General features: G+C 34.2%; 4 protein-coding genes and 2 long non-coding RNA genes across 10 annotated transcripts; 3 read left to right on the forward strand and 3 right to left on the reverse strand.

Moving 5' to 3' along the window:
• Positions 1–116: 116 nt before the first annotated feature.
• Positions 117–2,693, reverse strand: LOC139109915 (uncharacterized). Of its 2 annotated transcripts, none has more exons than XR_011546912.1 (5): positions 2,443–2,693; positions 1,965–2,268; positions 1,659–1,820; positions 981–1,488; positions 117–374 (listed from the first exon to the last, which is right to left on the reverse strand). XR_011546912.1 is itself a non-coding variant. In XM_070669365.1 (5 exons), exons 1-5 carry the CDS (start codon positions 2,691–2,693, stop codon positions 274–276), a joined length of 1,224 nt encoding a protein of 407 aa, XP_070525466.1. In that variant the 3' UTR covers positions 117–273. The 2 variants fall into 2 exon arrangements, 1 of the variants encoding a protein (XP_070525466.1); XM_070669365.1 differs by having other exon boundaries at positions 1,083–1,488.
• LOC139109933 (uncharacterized) lies at positions 1,444–2,185 on the forward strand. The gene is made up of 3 exons (XR_011546919.1): positions 1,444–1,531; positions 1,634–1,864; positions 2,047–2,185. It is a non-coding gene; the product is annotated as an uncharacterized lncRNA (long non-coding RNA).
• Positions 2,617–9,140, forward strand: Arc42 (Activator-recruited cofactor subunit 42). 4 transcript variants are annotated; one of them, XR_011546911.1, is made up of 8 exons: positions 2,617–2,755; positions 3,849–4,089; positions 4,162–4,267; positions 4,377–5,044; positions 5,112–5,335; positions 5,844–6,071; positions 8,408–8,664; positions 8,746–9,140. XR_011546911.1 is itself a non-coding variant. In XM_070669359.1 (6 exons), the coding sequence occupies exons 2-6, from the start codon at positions 4,062–4,064 to the stop codon at positions 6,054–6,056; spliced, it is 1,239 nt and encodes a 412-aa protein (XP_070525460.1). In that variant the 5' UTR covers positions 2,617–2,755; positions 3,849–4,061; the 3' UTR covers positions 6,057–8,141. The 4 variants fall into 4 exon arrangements, 3 of the variants coding, with proteins under 3 accessions (XP_070525460.1, XP_070525463.1, XP_070525462.1); XM_070669359.1 differs by lacking the exons at positions 8,408–8,664; positions 8,746–9,140 and having other exon boundaries at positions 5,844–8,141; XM_070669362.1 differs by lacking the exons at positions 8,408–8,664; positions 8,746–9,140 and having other exon boundaries at positions 2,675–2,755; positions 4,038–4,089; positions 5,844–8,141.
• On the reverse strand, positions 6,470–11,287 carry Vib (phosphatidylinositol transfer protein vib). The gene is made up of 6 exons (XM_070669374.1): positions 11,071–11,287; positions 10,269–10,299; positions 9,340–9,603; positions 9,177–9,254; positions 8,726–9,106; positions 6,470–8,585 (listed from the first exon to the last, which is right to left on the reverse strand). The coding sequence occupies exons 1-6, from the start codon at positions 11,085–11,087 to the stop codon at positions 8,541–8,543; spliced, it is 816 nt and encodes a 271-aa protein (XP_070525475.1). The 5' UTR covers positions 11,088–11,287; the 3' UTR covers positions 6,470–8,540.
• A 230-nt stretch (positions 11,288–11,517) lies between these two features.
• On the forward strand, positions 11,518–14,511 carry LOC139109910 (uncharacterized). Its single transcript, XM_070669357.1, has 8 exons — positions 11,518–11,926; positions 12,009–12,108; positions 12,525–12,606; positions 12,764–12,915; positions 13,081–13,230; positions 13,300–13,573; positions 13,679–14,140; positions 14,222–14,511. The coding sequence occupies exons 3-8, from the start codon at positions 12,600–12,602 to the stop codon at positions 14,509–14,511; spliced, it is 1,335 nt and encodes a 444-aa protein (XP_070525458.1). The 5' UTR covers positions 11,518–11,926; positions 12,009–12,108; positions 12,525–12,599.
• On the reverse strand, positions 13,607–17,268 carry LOC139109931 (uncharacterized). Its single transcript, XR_011546915.1, has 2 exons — positions 16,894–17,268; positions 13,607–16,808 (listed from the first exon to the last, which is right to left on the reverse strand). It is a non-coding gene; the product is annotated as an uncharacterized lncRNA (long non-coding RNA).
• Positions 17,269–17,312: the final 44 nt, after the last annotated feature.

The raw sequence follows: 17,312 nt of genomic DNA on the forward strand, positions 1-17,312 counted from the left end.
GCATCCGCTAGTTAATCCGTTTTTCAATTTTTGCTACGCTATTTTTTTCTATTTCGTAGAGATTGTTGTAAGGCCGAGCGACGACTGTAGGCAGGAAAGCGAATAATCCAGCCAGAAACCAGAATGCTCAATCTTTATTTAGTACATGTCGTAATGGGGCATGAGTACACAATATATCGAATCGATATATACCCGTCACGTCGGAGATTATTGTGGTAACTAAGGATATTTAACGTGACGATGAAGACGATCTCCTTAGGATCACGAAGTAATCTACGTGTCCTCGTCCCAAACGGTTTCCGTGAGTATGGCGATATTATCCAGGCCGCGCATCGGTGCGTACTCGAGCGTCCACATCAAATTTGTGAAAACGACTGTAAATGTTATGAATAGTTTATTAACAAGGAAATATCGCTGCGAATGACGTCGTTGTCGCAAAAACGTGCGAGCCTGATATACGAGGTCGTAAAATTTTAATGAGATCCGCGAAATTGTCGCTAATTTTATCGTTAATTCGACTTTAGATAGATCTTCAATGAATATTTAATTTGATTCTCAAAAGGTAAAACCGAAGACGTTTAAACACTAGTGTAATTTAAACTGGACTTCTATCGTGAAAAGAACAAAATTGTGTAACATACGTCGTGAATGAGATTGATTGGAAATCCGAATTCTTCGCGGCAACGGTTGACAATATATTTGGACAATAGATAAAACTCAAGTTTTAGATTTAGTAGCTTAAGACAAAGAAATATATATCGATTCTCGTTTTGCGAGATTAATTATCCGATAAGTGGATAATTAATATAACAAGCGAGTTTTAAATTGGAAATTCGATTCATTACAGCCCAATCCCTTGTCTACCGTCACAATGCAATTTTGGTTGGAAATACGGAACACCTTTTAGCCAGAAAGTAGAATTAAGAGAGAAAATTGTTAATTATTCTTATTATCAATAATTCATTAATTATACAACTCACTAGAAACATTTTAGCATGTCCCTTTCAGAACGCCAGTCAGTCCGGCTTATCCGGCACTAAAGGTGCTCCAGATTTCAGTCCAATTTCAGTCACAGCACTTACGCATCTCGCCCTGATGCAAATCGGCGACCAACTCAGGGCACGAACTGTTGCAGGGATTTATAGGAGTGAGACGCAGTCGAGTCGCACCGCGAAGTTGAGCAAGGGCGATCAAACCGGAGTCGAGCTCAACTTTCTTGTAGCTCGGGCTGTTGTAATCCGAGGACATGAGCACCCAGTTAAAATGCGCTGGTGAGACCGTACTGGAGAGGAAGTACGGTCGCTGATAATACTTTCTAAGAACCTTTACAGCATTGATGTCGCAGTTCTGCCAGTGGACGAACCATTTGGCCACCTCTGGCGCGTGCACACGTCGTAGAAAGGCTGCGAGGTCGGATGATCCGGTGCGTAGATTCGAAGTCAAGGCGCAAGGTACTGTCTCCATCAGCCGCTCGTTCTCCAAATAGAGCTGTTTCCGTCGAAAATAATTAATTTTTATAAAAAATTACAAGGTAAAAATTTTTTTATTATAATAATTTTATCTTTGAAGATGGTGAAACTTTTGTAAATTAACATTTTTCCTTTAATTTTATTTCTGAACAATTTATTATAAGGCAACACATGTCGCCTAAGACTCACGTGGGTAATATTGTCGAACCAAAAGTAATCTGTATTCATGACGGCCCATAAATCCATTGCGTCAGTGATAATAGCCGGTGCGTCGCGATTCAAATAATTGTCGACTAGATTGCGATACCGCACGTCCGACAGGCGATCAATCGTCTCCAATGCCTCACAGGTCTGGAAGAAAATTTATCTGTCAATTATTCGAGCATAAATGTCAGGTATATATAATTTTTTTTTTTTTTTAACATTAAAAACCCCAACGGGACTTTTTTTAAGCGTAACAATTAGATTTTGTTGTTTTAAAAATATGGATCGTACCACACAATCCTCTTCTGTAATAGTGTAATCATTGTAGAAGGGATTATTGATCATGCAGTTTTCATAATAGAGCGGCTGCCAGTTCCAGATCGGCAGAACTTTAATCAGCAGTAGACGACTGAGGGCGGTGAAATGAGTGCCAACGAAATCTAGCTGAGCCGCGAGGCATGCCAGGGTGCCTAGTATTATCATCACTAGAGTGCCACGAAAGACAAGCTGCAACCATGAGCGACGCATCGCTGCCACGAGTGGCTGGCAAATAATGTCCATTTCTTCCTCAGTGAAGCCCGCCTGCTGGCAATACCTGCAAAAAATTTCCGTCTATAATAATAGCCAATAATAAACAAAGAAAAGGTAATCGTCTTTATAATTAAGTCATAATATAAAAATAATTGTTTTTTTTTTTTTTAGTAATAAAACAAAATACTACCGAGACTTCAGAAATGATTTCACGCCATGCCAAAAAAAGACTTTTTACTTGTAAAAAGAGTTGAGCTCGTCGTCAATCAGCTTTATCTTCTCTGAGTATGTCATCTCATGCTGCTCCTTGGTATACGCCTTACGCGGCTGCTTCACGCACTTGCTGCTCGACATCGTAGCGGATTCTTCGTGATTTTCTGCCAACGTGCAAGGATAGTACCGGTATTGTTTTCTCGCAAAAGCGCAGAGTTCCAGGATCTGCGACGGGATACGAAGAGGGCTCGTCGCTATCGAACCACAACCGTGCATGCGCACGCTTGTATCTGCCCATACATTATATTGATCGGCGTATAGACTGCGCGAAAACTGAGGTAGGTTTTCAGTTTTTTTTTGTTTTTTTTTATCGTATCTTTCGTTTTTCTTTCAATAAACAATTTTCGCGTGGATACGATTCCCGTAAAAACTGATTTTATCTGAAGCTTTTTTTGATTTTAATTATTTTAATAAAACTCGGAAAACCATGTATAAACTGATAGAGAAATTATACGGAATTTAATTACTACAAAATTCTTCAATGATATCTTTTTAACTTGTTGATACGTACACTGAAAAGCAGATATGGCATTTGCTGCGACGAGCGGCGACGGCGGCTGGCGTACGTGACTTCCCCCACTCTCGGCCGCCGTGAGCGGGGAGGTGTAGTAGGCCGCGCTCTCCCTCAGTTCTCTGTGACCCGTGCTCCGCAACACATCTACGCGCGCGCTTCGTGTGAGTTTCGACGCCCCCCACGCCAAGATCACGTATGCTAGCCGCCGTCGTAGCACCATGAATGCCATTTCTGACAGTGAGTGTACTACTGGCTCGCGGTTTCGATGGCAGCAGTGGTGGCTCGTAGCTGATTTCGATTAAACTAAAACTTGTTTGGCCGATACAGTAAACAACGACTTAATCAATCGAAAATTTAGAAGTAGTACGAATATTGGCCGTATCGAACTTTTTCCGCGCTTGAGAGTCAATAAATCAGTGGAGAAAAAGTAGTAGTACGAATTAACAATAAGCCGGACATTTTTTTCAGTAGCAATACGTGTCAATAACTGATTAAACAATTTATTTTAATTAAATTTACTACAAACTACCATTATTACAGCTTCCATAATCACTATAAATTGAGCTAATAATACAAAACAACGATAAGTCAGAAAGGTACTATTAAAGAAATTCGTAGTGTATTGTAATAATTAATTGGGGAAATTTTAATGAAAAATAAAATAACGTAAGGTAATTTAAAATTCTATAGAAAATAGACAAACAAGAATTTATTTTAAATAAATTTATTGTAGTATTTATAACGTGTACATATTGTTATGTTTCGATACACAGTTCTTTGATATTTCGTTCTTATCCATTTCTCGATGTTATCTCATCTTTGTCGACTGGTGATATGTATTTATGATTGGTTTACAGTCTTACAACAAGTAACTGGTTTAACACGTAAACAAAGAGGAAGCTTCCTGCATAATTATAAATGCGGGAGGTATAAATAGCAACCTATGTAATTCAGTGTATAGATATATACATTGTGTAGCATTCACTGTATGCGATTAATCGGTGTTCTGGGGTCAAAGTTCTACTTGCGAACGTTTAATTTCACAGATCGAACGTGGAGCACAAACAAAAATGGCATTACAGTGCTTGAGATTATTTGGTGAGTATTATTAATATTTCCGAACTGTAATTTTATTTTATGTATATTATTACTAAATTTTTTCGTTTGCAGTAAATAATGTACCTAGAAGTACATACTTTGTCAATAATGTCAGCAGACACATTGCCTCGCTTTCTATGTTGCCGGATACACATCAGATGCTACACAAAACATGCAGGTATTATAATTTTAAACAACAAATATACTTATGTACTTCATACATAATTAATTTAATTAATTACTTGGTTGAATAAAATCTAACTTAATTAAAAACTACATTAATGCAGAGATTTTGCTGAGGAAGAATTAAAGCCTATTGCAGCAGAGGTTGATAAGAAACATCTTTTCCCAAAAGAACAAGTTAAAAAGATGGGTGAGTTGGGTCTCATGGGTTTATGTATCCCTGAAGCATTAGGTGGCACAGGATTGGATTACCTAGCCTATGCTATAGCCATGGAGGAAATCTCCAGAGGTTGTGCAAGTGCTGGAGTTATAATGAGTGTGCAAAATTCTCTCTATTTGGGCCCAATCGATGCCTTTGGAACTAATCAACAGAAAGAAAAATATATCGTTCCTTTTTTGAGTGGCGAGAAAATCGGTTGTTTTGCTCTCAGTGAACCAGGTAATGGATCTGACGCTGGTGCAGCGTCCACCAATGCCAAAACAAATGGTAGTGTTTATACTGTTAATGGTACCAAGTCATGGATAACAAATGCATATGAAGCCAGTGCAATAGTTCTCTTTGCAACGACCGACAAGTCTAAGAAGCATAAAGGTATAAGCTCTCTTATAGTAGACAGTCCTACAGAGGGTTTGAGTCTGGGCAAAAAGGAGGACAAATTAGGTATACGAGGTAGCAGCACTTGTTCCTTGATCTTTGAAGATTGTCAAGTGTCACAAGAAAATACTCTAGGCAAACCAGGAATGGGTTTTAAAATCGCAATGATGACTCTAGGTATATAATTATGCACGAATAAAATTTAATAGTTACTTGATGTAACATTATATGATTATTTTTGCAGATTCTGGTAGAATAGGAATCGCTGGACAAGCGTTAGGCATAGCTCAAGCATCTCTGGATTGCGCGATGGATTACGCAAGCAAACGGCAAGCATTTGGCCAGTCTATTATCAAGTTGCAAGCAATTCAACAAAAAATCGCTGATATGGCTCTAAAACTGGAAAGTTCAAGACTGTTGACGTGGCGAGCGGCTCAACTTAAGGATAACGGCAAATCATATACAAAGGTGCGCTATTAATATTTAGATAAAAATATTTCTTTGATTTACTAAAGTGTTTACTCTGGATATGACGTTCCTTTATCTTATCTCATATACATTTTTTATTGATTACATTTTGTATATCTTATCGGATAAACTTTGCGCTTCCACAAATGCATAAAAACCTTCAAATAGTAAAGCTTAAGCTTTAAATGCTTTAATTATTGGAATTAATTAGTAAATTAACGATAAAATAATATTTAAAAAAATTGGGTAATTTCCATAAAAAATAAATAGATTTACTTGAGATATAAGACTTTAAGTAGAGTTTAATGAAAGCCAAATTGCAGATATATATATGATTACTTTGTCACACTTGTGTCTATTTGTTTTATTCTTTTTCGTTGTAAACTGAAAATTGAAAGTGCTTAAATTTACTTGTGAATTAATACAAATAAATTTTTTGCACTCTAGTGATCCAGCTTTCATTGATTTTTTTTTCTCTCTATTATCATGATAATTTCTTATTTGCTAGGAAGCCGCTATGGCCAAATTGTCGGCATCGGAAACCGCCACATTCTGTGCCCATCAGTGCTTACAGATTTTAGGAGGGATGGGATACGTGTCGGATATGCCGGCGGAACGTCATTACAGGGACGCGCGTATCACTGAGATCTACGAAGGCACGTCGGAGATCCAGAGACTCGTGATTGCCGCGAATCTCATCAAAGAGTACGGTTTCAATTGAGATCGCACAATTCACGTACGTAAGATAATCCTTCAATAGCTTTCTTTTATATCCAAGGAGAGAGTAAAATATATCTTTTGTATGTATTGGATTTATATTAGATTTTATATATATATATATATATATATATATATATATATATATATATATATATATTTATATATATATATAAATTATATTTTTATATGGAAAGAAGAGTCGAAATAAATTTCATACGCTATGCCTTCTAATTTTATTAACTCATGACTAAATACTTGACTGAATCGAGACATACGCACATACTCGCACACACATACACATACGTATATACGTATGTATGCAAGAAAAGCAATCGGCATTATACACGTGCATATATACATATATACACATACACATCTGGCATTTCACTTGTAGCCCTTTGGCAGCGATACGGATTTTTTCTTCTCTCTTTTTTTTTTTTTAATATATCCACGACTCTTCTCTACCCTGCTTGTCGTACGTCTATAAACAGCTAGAGCCTATCTAGTTTAAGTAACTATTATCAGTAAGATAACAGGTGTAGTGCATACCCGCGTACATGTGTCAAACTTTCATGTCTAACAAAACGAATGAGTCGCAGTCGTGGAATAAATGTAGATTCCATTAAAGTTGCGAGCTTGTTTGAACGACACAGATGTGCCTTATTTCGATCGATTTTTTCTCGTCGATAAAATGGAGAATAAATACATGCCTACGTTTTCTCTGTTTCTCGTAAATGTCTGGTATGCATTGAATACAAATACTATGTGCACCGTCATAGCTACCGTTCGTATATGAATACGAAGATAAAAGCTATCTTAGACTACATGCCCTCCAACGAGAAAATACAGAGAATTCATTTACTTTGTGCAAATGACAGTTAAATTATATACTCCGTTACTGTTGCGTCAATCTTTTATCATATATTTAATTAGAGATCCTATCCCTAAGTGAGAACGCTGCTATAATTACACGTTAGTATTTAATTAATAAAAGAGTTTACTCACAATTAGGAATTTAATTTAATGAAAATAAGTATAATAATTTTCTTTAATATATTTTGAACACTCCAGCTTTATTCTTTTAATAAATAAGTTAACTTTTTATTGTTACGGTATTTTTTCCCCCCAATATAACATATTAAAACTTAATTAAAATTTTAATTTTTTTAATATAATTGAAAAATCGTATTGATCAAAAACGGTCTGTAATAAGTTATGAACAGCGTCCCGGAATACTTAGTCGGTTATATTCAGAGATCCATTGGAATGCAAAGAAACATATTACATATATAATTTCAATTTGAATTTCATTGTGTATGCTTCTTTCTTTTATATATATATATATATGTATATATATATGTACAATAACGCACCCTTTCGCCGTTCACCCGCTGTCACCATTAGTGAAACAATAAACTCTGCTTCTCTACATATGTGTGTATATGTATATCGGTGTGAGCACTTTACATAAAATACATCACTTCCCTTCTCTTCGTTCTCAGTAAACAATTTAAAGTGTAGTATGTTAATACATTATTGTTAGCATCGCAGTATAATTAAAAAATCCATCAGTTTGGTCTTAACTTTTTAAGGAATAGGTACACATACGTGTCTTGCGCTCGTCGGTAACGAACTGAATGAAAGAATAAAGGAACATCTTAGGTTGACATCTACCGTAGTACCTTGCGTCGCAGAATTATCATAGATAATCCACGAAATAACTATAAATACATATATTTAAGATTCTTAAAACTTTTTTTTTTGTTAAATCGAGCTTCCTGATCACATATACACTTTCGTAAAATTGAGAAAATACTCTCGGCCTCTCTTCCGAAAATACACGATATAATACATTACACTTTCAGTCAAAATAATAGTTCGAAATACAGATCGTTATTATGCAACATTTAGATTTGTAATTATACATTAATATATTAAACTGTGGAATTTTTAACTATTTAACTACGATCAAACTTGCGACGTTAAATCACATATTTCCTTTGTTTTTTTTGTTTTTTTTTTTGTTTTTTTAAATGTACTCTGCAGCAAGCATTTCGTTCCTTAATTGAACTCCAATATCTATTATTATCGAACTACAAACTGCTGTTAAGTAATCGTAATTCTTTATCTATAATGGTTTTCGTGAAACCAGATTTTTTTCACAATTACGCATTAAACAGAAGAATCAGATGATTCTGATTCTTTTCATTTGTTTTTCTTTTTATAGTATAATAACTACATTATAATGATTTTTGACTGTAGATACATTTATCTAAAACGTTTGTAAATGTAAAATAAATTAAATTGTAAGTAATTTGTAATAGACACTGAATCTAGACACGTAAATTCCAGAAATCGTCCGAATCCTGTGGAATCGTCTATGACAGAGCGTAACAGGGTGTACATCTGTAGGTATGCGTTTGTATTTGTGTTGACATGCATAAGGAAATTGATTTAACCGTTCATAATAGAAGCTATCGAAACCTCAATCATCAGCTCGCATACCCCGTACTTCACCTTGATGTCTTTGCTGCAATTGAACATATAAAGAACATTTTAAAGAGATGAAATTTCTTACTTTTAACAAATTAAAAAAAAATCTTTTAAAGGTAAGAAAAAAAAATTATATAAATTTAAAACAGACAAGCTGAAAAAAGCAAAGTTACTTACCCTGTCTAATTCTTCTTTAGTATTGTCTTCGATTGCTCTAATATCCTCCATGGTTAAACCATACCAACGATCTATCCAGCAAAACACTTGCCTATGGAAATTGGTGAACAAGCGTCGTTCCGCCTTCTGAATGAATCCTTCGACGCGGGTCTGTAGACCGAACCATTTGAATTCACAAGTGACTAGCTTGTAGCACGTCATTACAGGTTGAACATTGTGCTTCCAGTCTTTTCCAACTAAAGGACCTCGTCCCGTTTTTTGGGACTTAAATTTTGATGGATCCTCATCGTCCTTGTAATCGGCACTGGCGATCGGATCATTGGCAATATCTATATGCACTACCTCTCTTATTTTAAGCTTATCGGGCGGCAATTCGTGAACCTGTTTGTAAAAATAAAATGATACAAACGACTAACGTAAACGACTATTTATCAAACTGCATGGCACTTACATTATGCTGATTGCCAACATCGCCAATGTGAAAGGACTCTATCATAATCACGAAATTATCCTTCATGTACCCTGGATTCTACACAGAAAACAAAGTAATATATTTATTTTTAATATTTTACATATGTTTGAAAATATACGTACGATAACGTATAATAACTTACAGTTATGACTGTCTTACAATACGGGTAAGCGTTCCAAGCCTCTTCGTGGATCTCCAACGAGTTCTTTGGCAGTAAAATGCGAATAAAAGCAGGCACTTTACTAGCTAAGTGATAAATCTTATATGTATATTGGCCTGATGAATACTTTCCACCAAGTAACGGATAATCTGTAAATGGCTCATTCTTCAATACTTCAATGCCTTCTCCACCGCCTGTATTATTTTTACTAGCCTCTGCTACAGAATACAGTTGAGCTACTTGATACTGTTTAAAAAAGATGAAAGAAAATTAATATATTAATCTTCAATAATTTCCACGGTAGGTTAAGTCGTTATATAATTTAAATGATCCTTGGAAATATGATTTATATTGCACTTTGATCTGTTTTTTTTTTTTTTCGTTTAAAAACTATTATTAGTTTCATACTTTATATTAAAATTTATTTATATCACTACAATTAATTTTTCAATTCAACATACGAGAAATAAATAATTTTAAGTCCATGAAGTTTATATTTATTTCTAGATTTGATACAGCATGCAATGGAGCATAATATCAAGACATTTCTCCTGGGCATTATTTTATTATCCCCTCTCTAAGGCAAACAGGTAATAAATAAAAAAAAATTTTAATAATTTAAATAACAGATAATAATTAAGGAACTACGTTTTTGTTTGTGACAAAAAAGATTTTCTACTTTACAAATATATCATTATTTAAGAAAGATGACTCTACATAAGTACTCGATATAGGCACATGTGTCGTGAGAAGGATAATTAGATGATTGGCGAGTTTTTTTAATTGCATGACAATCTGAAGAGATTAAGTTCCAACTATCTTTTTTTTTTTACGCAATCTACCATCCTAGACGGGTCTCAAATCGAGTTATTATAGAGGTGTGGGACTGCTGTGACAGATCAAACACGTACCTCTTCCACTGTAAGGGGCAGAGTGACACGGCTGTAACAGAAAAAAAAAAATAGATTATGTCAACATTGCAAATCCAGGAAAGCAAGGAGACCGAAGGATATCACGAATAAGGCAACGGTGTCCTTGAGTCGCAAGACGGAGGGGACACGCGTCATCGTCTCCACCGCAAGGTGCACGTATCGCACCGGCTGATCTCAATTTATGTTAGAAATTGAAGTTGATCAATAAGTCTACGGGAGATTTACGATTGAACGCATATGTCGATCCATGTTGTACGCGAACGAATAACGCCGGAAGACCTTGAAGTTAATCGGGATTTTCAGAAGGCTGCACTCTCGCTGCCACTTGCCAGGAATCATCGTATACTCCAAAACTTCAATGAGGTAACCGAGAGAAAAAAAGGGGGAGGGAGAAAGAAAGAGAGAAAGAGAGAGAGAGAAAGAGAAGAAGTGCAGAAAGTGCAAGCAGCGCGAGCAGACCTCTAGAATCATGCGGTAAGGGATGAGGGCCACCATCCCTTCTCCCACTCGCACCATCTGTCTCTCTCTCTTCAACCCTCTCGCTTCCTCTTTTTCCTTCTTAGTCGGCCGCCGTTAAAGATCACTTCGCCGTGTTCCTTGTCGATCGGTTTCGAATTTCGCTGCGCTGGCTCTCGCGCTGGCCAAGGCAAAGGGGGCAAATTTCGGCAATCGTTCCGCGCGGCGCGCACCTGGCAACCCTTACTCCGTGCGGTTTTCGTCACAGTCACCGTCATCGTCCTACACCTTCTCTCCTTATTTTACTGTCCCGCGCCGCACTTACTATTCCTTGATGAGCATTTTAGTCAGCAGAGCACATGGACCAGTGACGTATGATCAGCAGGGACTCGCCGCCAGCGATGACGACGGCGATGAGATGGAACAGCAGAACCCACACCGACGGCACCGCACCCTCGCCGTCTCGTCGGCTACCGATCTGACTCACGGCTTACGCTATCGGCTCCGAGCCGCTGCCGTAGTGTCATACACTCCGTAACGCCGTGTGCAACGGGCAACGCCAACAGGACTCGCCAACCGACTGACACACTCCGTGCCAGACCGCTCCGACCGCTCCACGGTCCGCACCAGCAGCAGCAGCACCAGCAGCACCCGCACACCAGTAACCGCCACGGCCGCGCCAAAGAAGTCACACACACTTGCGCGCGCGCCCGCGCACACGTGTACGACTCCATGGCGCCCCCTTCCTCCACCCTGCCCTCCTGCCGGTCATTCTGTCGCTTGTCGCTCCTCGGCCGTCTTCGACCACCACCGCTGGTGATCGTCCGACATTTTCCCTCCACTTCCCTCCTCCCGCGCCCCGATCTTTCCGGTTGAACTTTACTGCTGACGTCATTCGGCGAGAGGTTAGACACGCATGCGTTGCCCGCTACCGGCCGCACTCGCCGTCCCGCGAGTGACTTCGCGCGATTCGAAAAATTAACCACTTGAAATTTTATGTACTAGCGATTACGATATCGTTGCGCAATCTAAACGTCTCGGTTTTTTTTCCCTCCCGCTAATTGCTTGATATCGATGGACTTTTGAACAGTTGAGCGTACATACATACAGGGTCAGCCCGTCAGCATGCCCGGTCTTCATGGTCTTCATGCGCGGTCTTGGGGAAATTTACGTCAATGATGGTAGGGAAATTTGTTTAATGTTTTCAATTGAAATCAGAATGCAGATGACGTCAGAACAAACTTAAATTCTAATATTTTGTAGTGATTACTCGTTGAAGAACGTGGACGTCTTGTACATTTGCCGAATTAGCTTTCTTATATGCTGAAAAGAAAAAGCAAAGCCGAAAAGATCGATCGAAGAAGTGAGCCATTATTTTATTCTTATTCTTATTCAGAGTTCATGTATTAATTTAAAGCCATAATATTCGTGTTAAAAATTTTTATTTCCCTTGTTTTTATTTTCTCGCAAATTTATGTGTTTATAAACAATTTGCTAGCTCGATCTATCATCAATTTATGTCTCCTATCCATTGTCTGGCATAAAGCTTCTTTCTAACATTCGTTTTCTTCTCAATTAAGAAGGATACTTTTGATATGATCATTGTAGACTATATTAAATTATAAATTTTGTTTTAATTATTTTGAAACATAAAATCTTCCTTTAAACAGAGTGTCTCACAGTAAACGGACATTTTATCTAGAATAGGTAGAACATATTAGTACAAATAGAAAAGTATAATATTATTTTATAATATTGAAAAAAAATTAAAATGTATAGGTTAATGTAAAAGCAACAGGAAGTGAGCAAGTGAGCTTAACAGACGACGGTGCTATTTGTTATTATACATTAAAAATGGAAGGTAATACAAGTTTAAAAGATAAAAATTAGGAAATAATTTAGAATCTACATAAATGTTACAGTGTTATTAGTTTTGCTAATCAGAAACAAAGCTGTAGTTGAACTTTTATACCAACAAATTAAATAGAAAAAATTCAGAAACTAATTTTTTTTTTTAGTAAAAACTAGTGATATACCAGATTCTATTTACTATTATCCATGTCCACTTTTGTTCAATAATTTGATGAAGATTGATAATGATGAATCTTTAAACAGTGCTGAAAAAAGTGCCTTAATTAATATTCAAAACTTAATGGAATACATTAATATGGTAAGTATTTGTACAAATGTTGTTTACAATTACAATTACAGCTAAAAGTACATTTTAGTGCTATAATGGATGTTACTACTTATTATTTTCTGTTAAATTTATAATACTAAAAAATAGTTTCAAATACATATGTAATTATTTAATTATGAATGTAACTTGTCTTAGGTAAAAGATGATGATTGGACAGATGTGATAAAGAAAAAACTTAATGAAGTATTTGTTTTGAGCAACAATAAGTTTATAGCAAATTATCTTGTTAAACATGATATCTTGAAAACAATTCTAAAAGAAGTTGGCGGAAATTTAAATTTAGCTGTATGTTATATTTATCTTTATCATTTAATATTTTGTATTTAATTTTTTGTAATTATTATTTTTTTTTAGGACATAGTTCTTTGTATCATTATTAATGTTTGCAACACAGATTCAAAAATAATACACTTAATAGGTAAAGATTCTGAATTTGTTAACTCAATCTTATATTATGGGACATACAGAATTAATAAAGTATTATCAAATGTTATAAAAATTATAAATTTGGCAATACAAGTTTTACAAGATAATCCTCAATCAGAATGGTTGACTCATTTACAACATTCATCTACAATTATTGAAGACTGCATAATTATGATATTAAAGTCTCACAATCAGTTTAATGGTAAATTAATATAATAAATTACAATATGCATAATATACTATAAGAAATTTATTTAATTATTTATTTTTTCAAGCAATACATTAATTTGTCAAATTTCTTTCATAGAAACATTGGTAATTACAATAATTGATCTACTCTGGAAAATGATTAAGACAACAGTGTCGGGTTGGCCTAGTCTTCTAGATTTCTTATTCAGTACACATATTTTAATTTATCCATTGATAAATTTTTGTCAACAAGTTACAAAATTGAAAACAGACAAGCCGATAGATGTATATTTTATTGACAAATGGCTGTCAATAATGATTCATGCAAAAACAAGTTTAGAATCTTTATTTGAATTAAATGACGAAAAACACAAATACACATTTTTATATGCTCTAAATTGTCTGTTACATCTATATAAAGAACAAGAATCTTTTTCACTAAGCCAACTACGAATACATAGTGTTAATTATGCGGTAATCTTGAAATATATATTTTTATTGGCATATATTCGCAATAAGTTTTATATTCCTGTAAAAATGGATCATACTTTAATGCAAATAATGTTGAAGATTAAAACAGGTATGAAATCCATTATTATATTATGTGAATAATTAAAATATAGTAATATGTTTTTTCTAACTTTATATTTGAATACAACAGTTTTAGATGCAGAAAAAATGACTAATAAAGAAGAACAAAGTTTCACGAAATTGAAAGATTTTTATATATATCTTGAAGATATTTGGCTGACAATTACACAACTCGATTCAAGTGCAGATATCAAAAGATTAATTGAACCATTTAACATCAAAGACCAGCAATATTTCTTGAATCTTCCTCAATGTGAATATCAGAACTTTTACAAAAAATTTAAGACTGAATCGGAGACACCAAGAAAACTTATGAATCGTGTAACAGACATAGCGGGAAAATTTTATGTTAAACTTTAAGAATTGATTACTATTTGCATTATATATATATTTAGATTAATTTTTCAATTAAGAATTAATAATATCTTAAAGTAATAATAATATGTTAAAAATGTTACTTTAAAAATTAACAGTGATACTGAACGTTATTTTTATGATTTATCGTATTTTTCATATCACACCAATTAATAAAATAAAATAATATTATTAATAATGAGTTATGAACATTATTATAAAATTTATTGTTTAAAAATATATCAGTTATGTTGAAGAAAAAATATTAGAATTATTGTATAGCATGTTATATATATATATATATATATATATATATATATATATATATATATATATACATATATTTTATTGTTGATGGACATAAGACCATAATATATATCCTGCAATTTTACAGCTATTTACATAATAACTCCAAAGTCGTTTCCGTGCAATCTAATTTGTTTCTATTATCCACACTATATACATATGTCATTTTGTCGTCCAAATTATTGATAACCTCCTCAATCGACTTTCAAAACTTCCAAAATCAAATCCCAAGTCTTTTTATTCTTCTTAAATAAATGAAACCGAACTCTATTTGGTGCTTCGTCAAGTGGTCAAGTCCCAAGCAGTCCCCAAGTCAACCGTATCAACGCTACCTCGATTTGCCGATGACAATAGTGGCGGGTTTTTTTTTAATTAAAATAAAATTATATTGTTTGATTCGTTTATATGGGTTAATTACCACTGTTCCTGCTAATTTTGCAGCAGCCATTACAAATTGACGGAAAATGGGTCTCGCCATACCGTCAACTTGCTCCTCCTATATTCATGATACTTCTTGAGCGTTTTTCAACGACTTCGAATCAGAGAATGCTTCGAATGCTCGGCGACGTGAAACCACGGAATTGACAGGTTTATTATCTGATTTATTTTTAATTTCTAGATTATTTAAATGGGCTTATGACTAAATTACTGTTTTTCTTTTATTGTAATTAAAGATTAAATATTATTTGAGTGTTAATGCACTTTTTAACTAATTGTGTAATTAAATTATATAAAAAAAAAAAAAAAAAAAAAAAAAACGAAAGTCTCAATTAAGCAAAGTAAACAGGAAAAGAACGTGCAATACATAATACTTAAAAATAAATGATTTTTTGTTTATTTAGTCATAACACTTGTCATTCACGCAGTTATATTTTATACCAGAAATTTACAATATGCTAGAATTATCAAATAAAATTTTCCTACTTATGCTATACTTTAAATTTTTTATAAAAAATGTTTTATCTTTGCATCATCATTCTGATCGATTTATCTTACATGCAAATAATCGTATCTTTTTTGCTAAATTAATTTTTTCTTTTCTACTTAACAATCACAAAGTTTTAAATGGAAATAATCACAGCAATAGAAACAATCCAAAGTGTTTCTTTTAATATAATTTTATATACTTTATAAGGCTTTGTTAACTCTATTATTTATATTAATTTTCTCAACTGAATAAAAAATCTCTTGATATCTTTTCTTAGAAACTCTTTCTTTCTTCATATTCTTTCAGTCATGTTTTATTACAAACTTGTCTAATAAAATTATATTGATTGTGGTTATTAATTTCATTTAAACAATGTATATAACATGATATAATTTATACCATATAATTTATAATATAAATATAATATTATAAGATATATATATATATATTATATGAGATAAAATGTTACAAGATAAATAGATAGAATTATAAAACTTAAATTATTGTATATTTCAAATGCATATGTCAGTCTGGCAAGTCCAAATGTTGATTGCAGTCAAACTGTAACTGTCAGTTGAAATTTTTTATAATACATAATAAATTATTATCAGTCATTAACATATTCCAAATGATCTAATCCAAATTGTATCTATGTTTCGATTAGAGTTAAAATTATCTTATGCACACTACATATATATATATATATTATATATATATATATATATATATTTATATATATATATATATATATTATACAATACAACAATACATAAATTAAAGTGTATGTTACATCTTATTTCATTCATTTCAAATCACAGGTCATCGTGTTGGTCCGCATTGTCTCCAAATTCAATTTCCAGTTGCAGCCTGTAGTCCATAGCGACGAAGACAATAACTAGGAGCACTGGTAAGCGAAATCTGGACTGCCAGCCAAGTTTTAATATAAACATCAAGGAGCGATGAAGGGTGCCGCTATTTTTTAGAAATATGTCAGTAGGCATGGTAAATACGAAGGAGACTGGCCTACTCTCCGATGCCCTTAAAAATTTGGACTTTTGTCGTATTCAACCTGTAGAAAATGAATTTGTAAGTTAAAATCGTTCCTCGTAATTATTTCTAAAGTTATTAATAAAAAAAAAAAAAACGACACTTACTAGGTTAGGTAATCTGTCACGTACTGAAGTTACAACGACACCCAACATGTCACGTAACTATTTGCGCATGCCCCGCATGCACGAATTGATAATCAGAAGGCTGAATTTTCCTTCGGTCAAGACCTTGCAATAATTTTTTATTCTCGGTGTACTGCAACAATAGATTGTTTTAAATATATTGCACAATGGCCGCATCCAGGAGCTTGACCACCAAGTTACAAACACACAGCGACCTCTTGTTGGAATCGGGTCGTAGTCAAAATAATTAGCCGATTGATAACTCTATCTCCGGATAATTCCTCATCTCCATAATTGCAATCAACATATTTATTGGCTAATTACTCAAACCTTGCCGCGACTCCGATTCGGCTCGAACCTTCGATAGAAACTTAGCTACACCCCGAATGCATTCGTTGTAG

Source organism: Cardiocondyla obscurior, linkage group LG19 (assembly GCF_019399895.1).
Source record: "Cardiocondyla obscurior isolate alpha-2009 linkage group LG19, Cobs3.1, whole genome shotgun sequence".
Classification (NCBI taxonomy): domain Eukaryota; kingdom Metazoa; phylum Arthropoda; class Insecta; order Hymenoptera; family Formicidae; genus Cardiocondyla; species Cardiocondyla obscurior.

Bases quoted from the DNA above. Each gene is read 5' to 3' on its own strand.
- LOC139109915 (XM_070669365.1), bottom strand. From the start codon at position 2,693: ATGCACGGTTGTGGTTCGATAGCGACGAGCCCTCTTCGTATCCCGTCG. The intron at 2,269-2,442 runs GTAAAAAGTCTT...AATTTTTTGCAG, and splicing joins GAGCTCAACTCTTTTTACAA to GTATTGCCAGCAGGCGGGCT. The intron at 1,821-1,964 runs GTACGATCCATA...ATTTTCTTCCAG, and splicing joins TTACAGAAGAGGATTGTGTG to ACCTGTGAGGCATTGGAGAC.
- Arc42 (XM_070669359.1), top strand. From the start codon at position 4,062: ATGGCATTACAGTGCTTGAGATTATTTG. The intron at 4,090-4,161 runs GTGAGTATTATT...TTTCGTTTGCAG, and splicing joins ACAGTGCTTGAGATTATTTG to TAAATAATGTACCTAGAAGT. The intron at 5,336-5,843 runs GTGCGCTATTAA...CTTATTTGCTAG, and splicing joins ACGGCAAATCATATACAAAG to GAAGCCGCTATGGCCAAATT.
- Vib (XM_070669374.1), bottom strand. The intron at 9,255-9,339 runs GTAAGTTATTAT...TTTTCTGTGTAG, and splicing joins ATTGTAAGACAGTCATAACT to AATCCAGGGTACATGAAGGA. The intron at 8,586-8,725 runs GTAAGTAACTTT...GTTCAATTGCAG, and splicing joins CTAAAGAAGAATTAGACAGG to CAAAGACATCAAGGTGAAGT.
- LOC139109910 (XM_070669357.1), top strand. The intron at 12,916-13,080 runs GTAAGTATTTGT...AACTTGTCTTAG, and splicing joins TAATGGAATACATTAATATG to GTAAAAGATGATGATTGGAC. The intron at 14,141-14,221 runs GTATGAAATCCA...TGAATACAACAG, and splicing joins AATGTTGAAGATTAAAACAG to TTTTAGATGCAGAAAAAATG.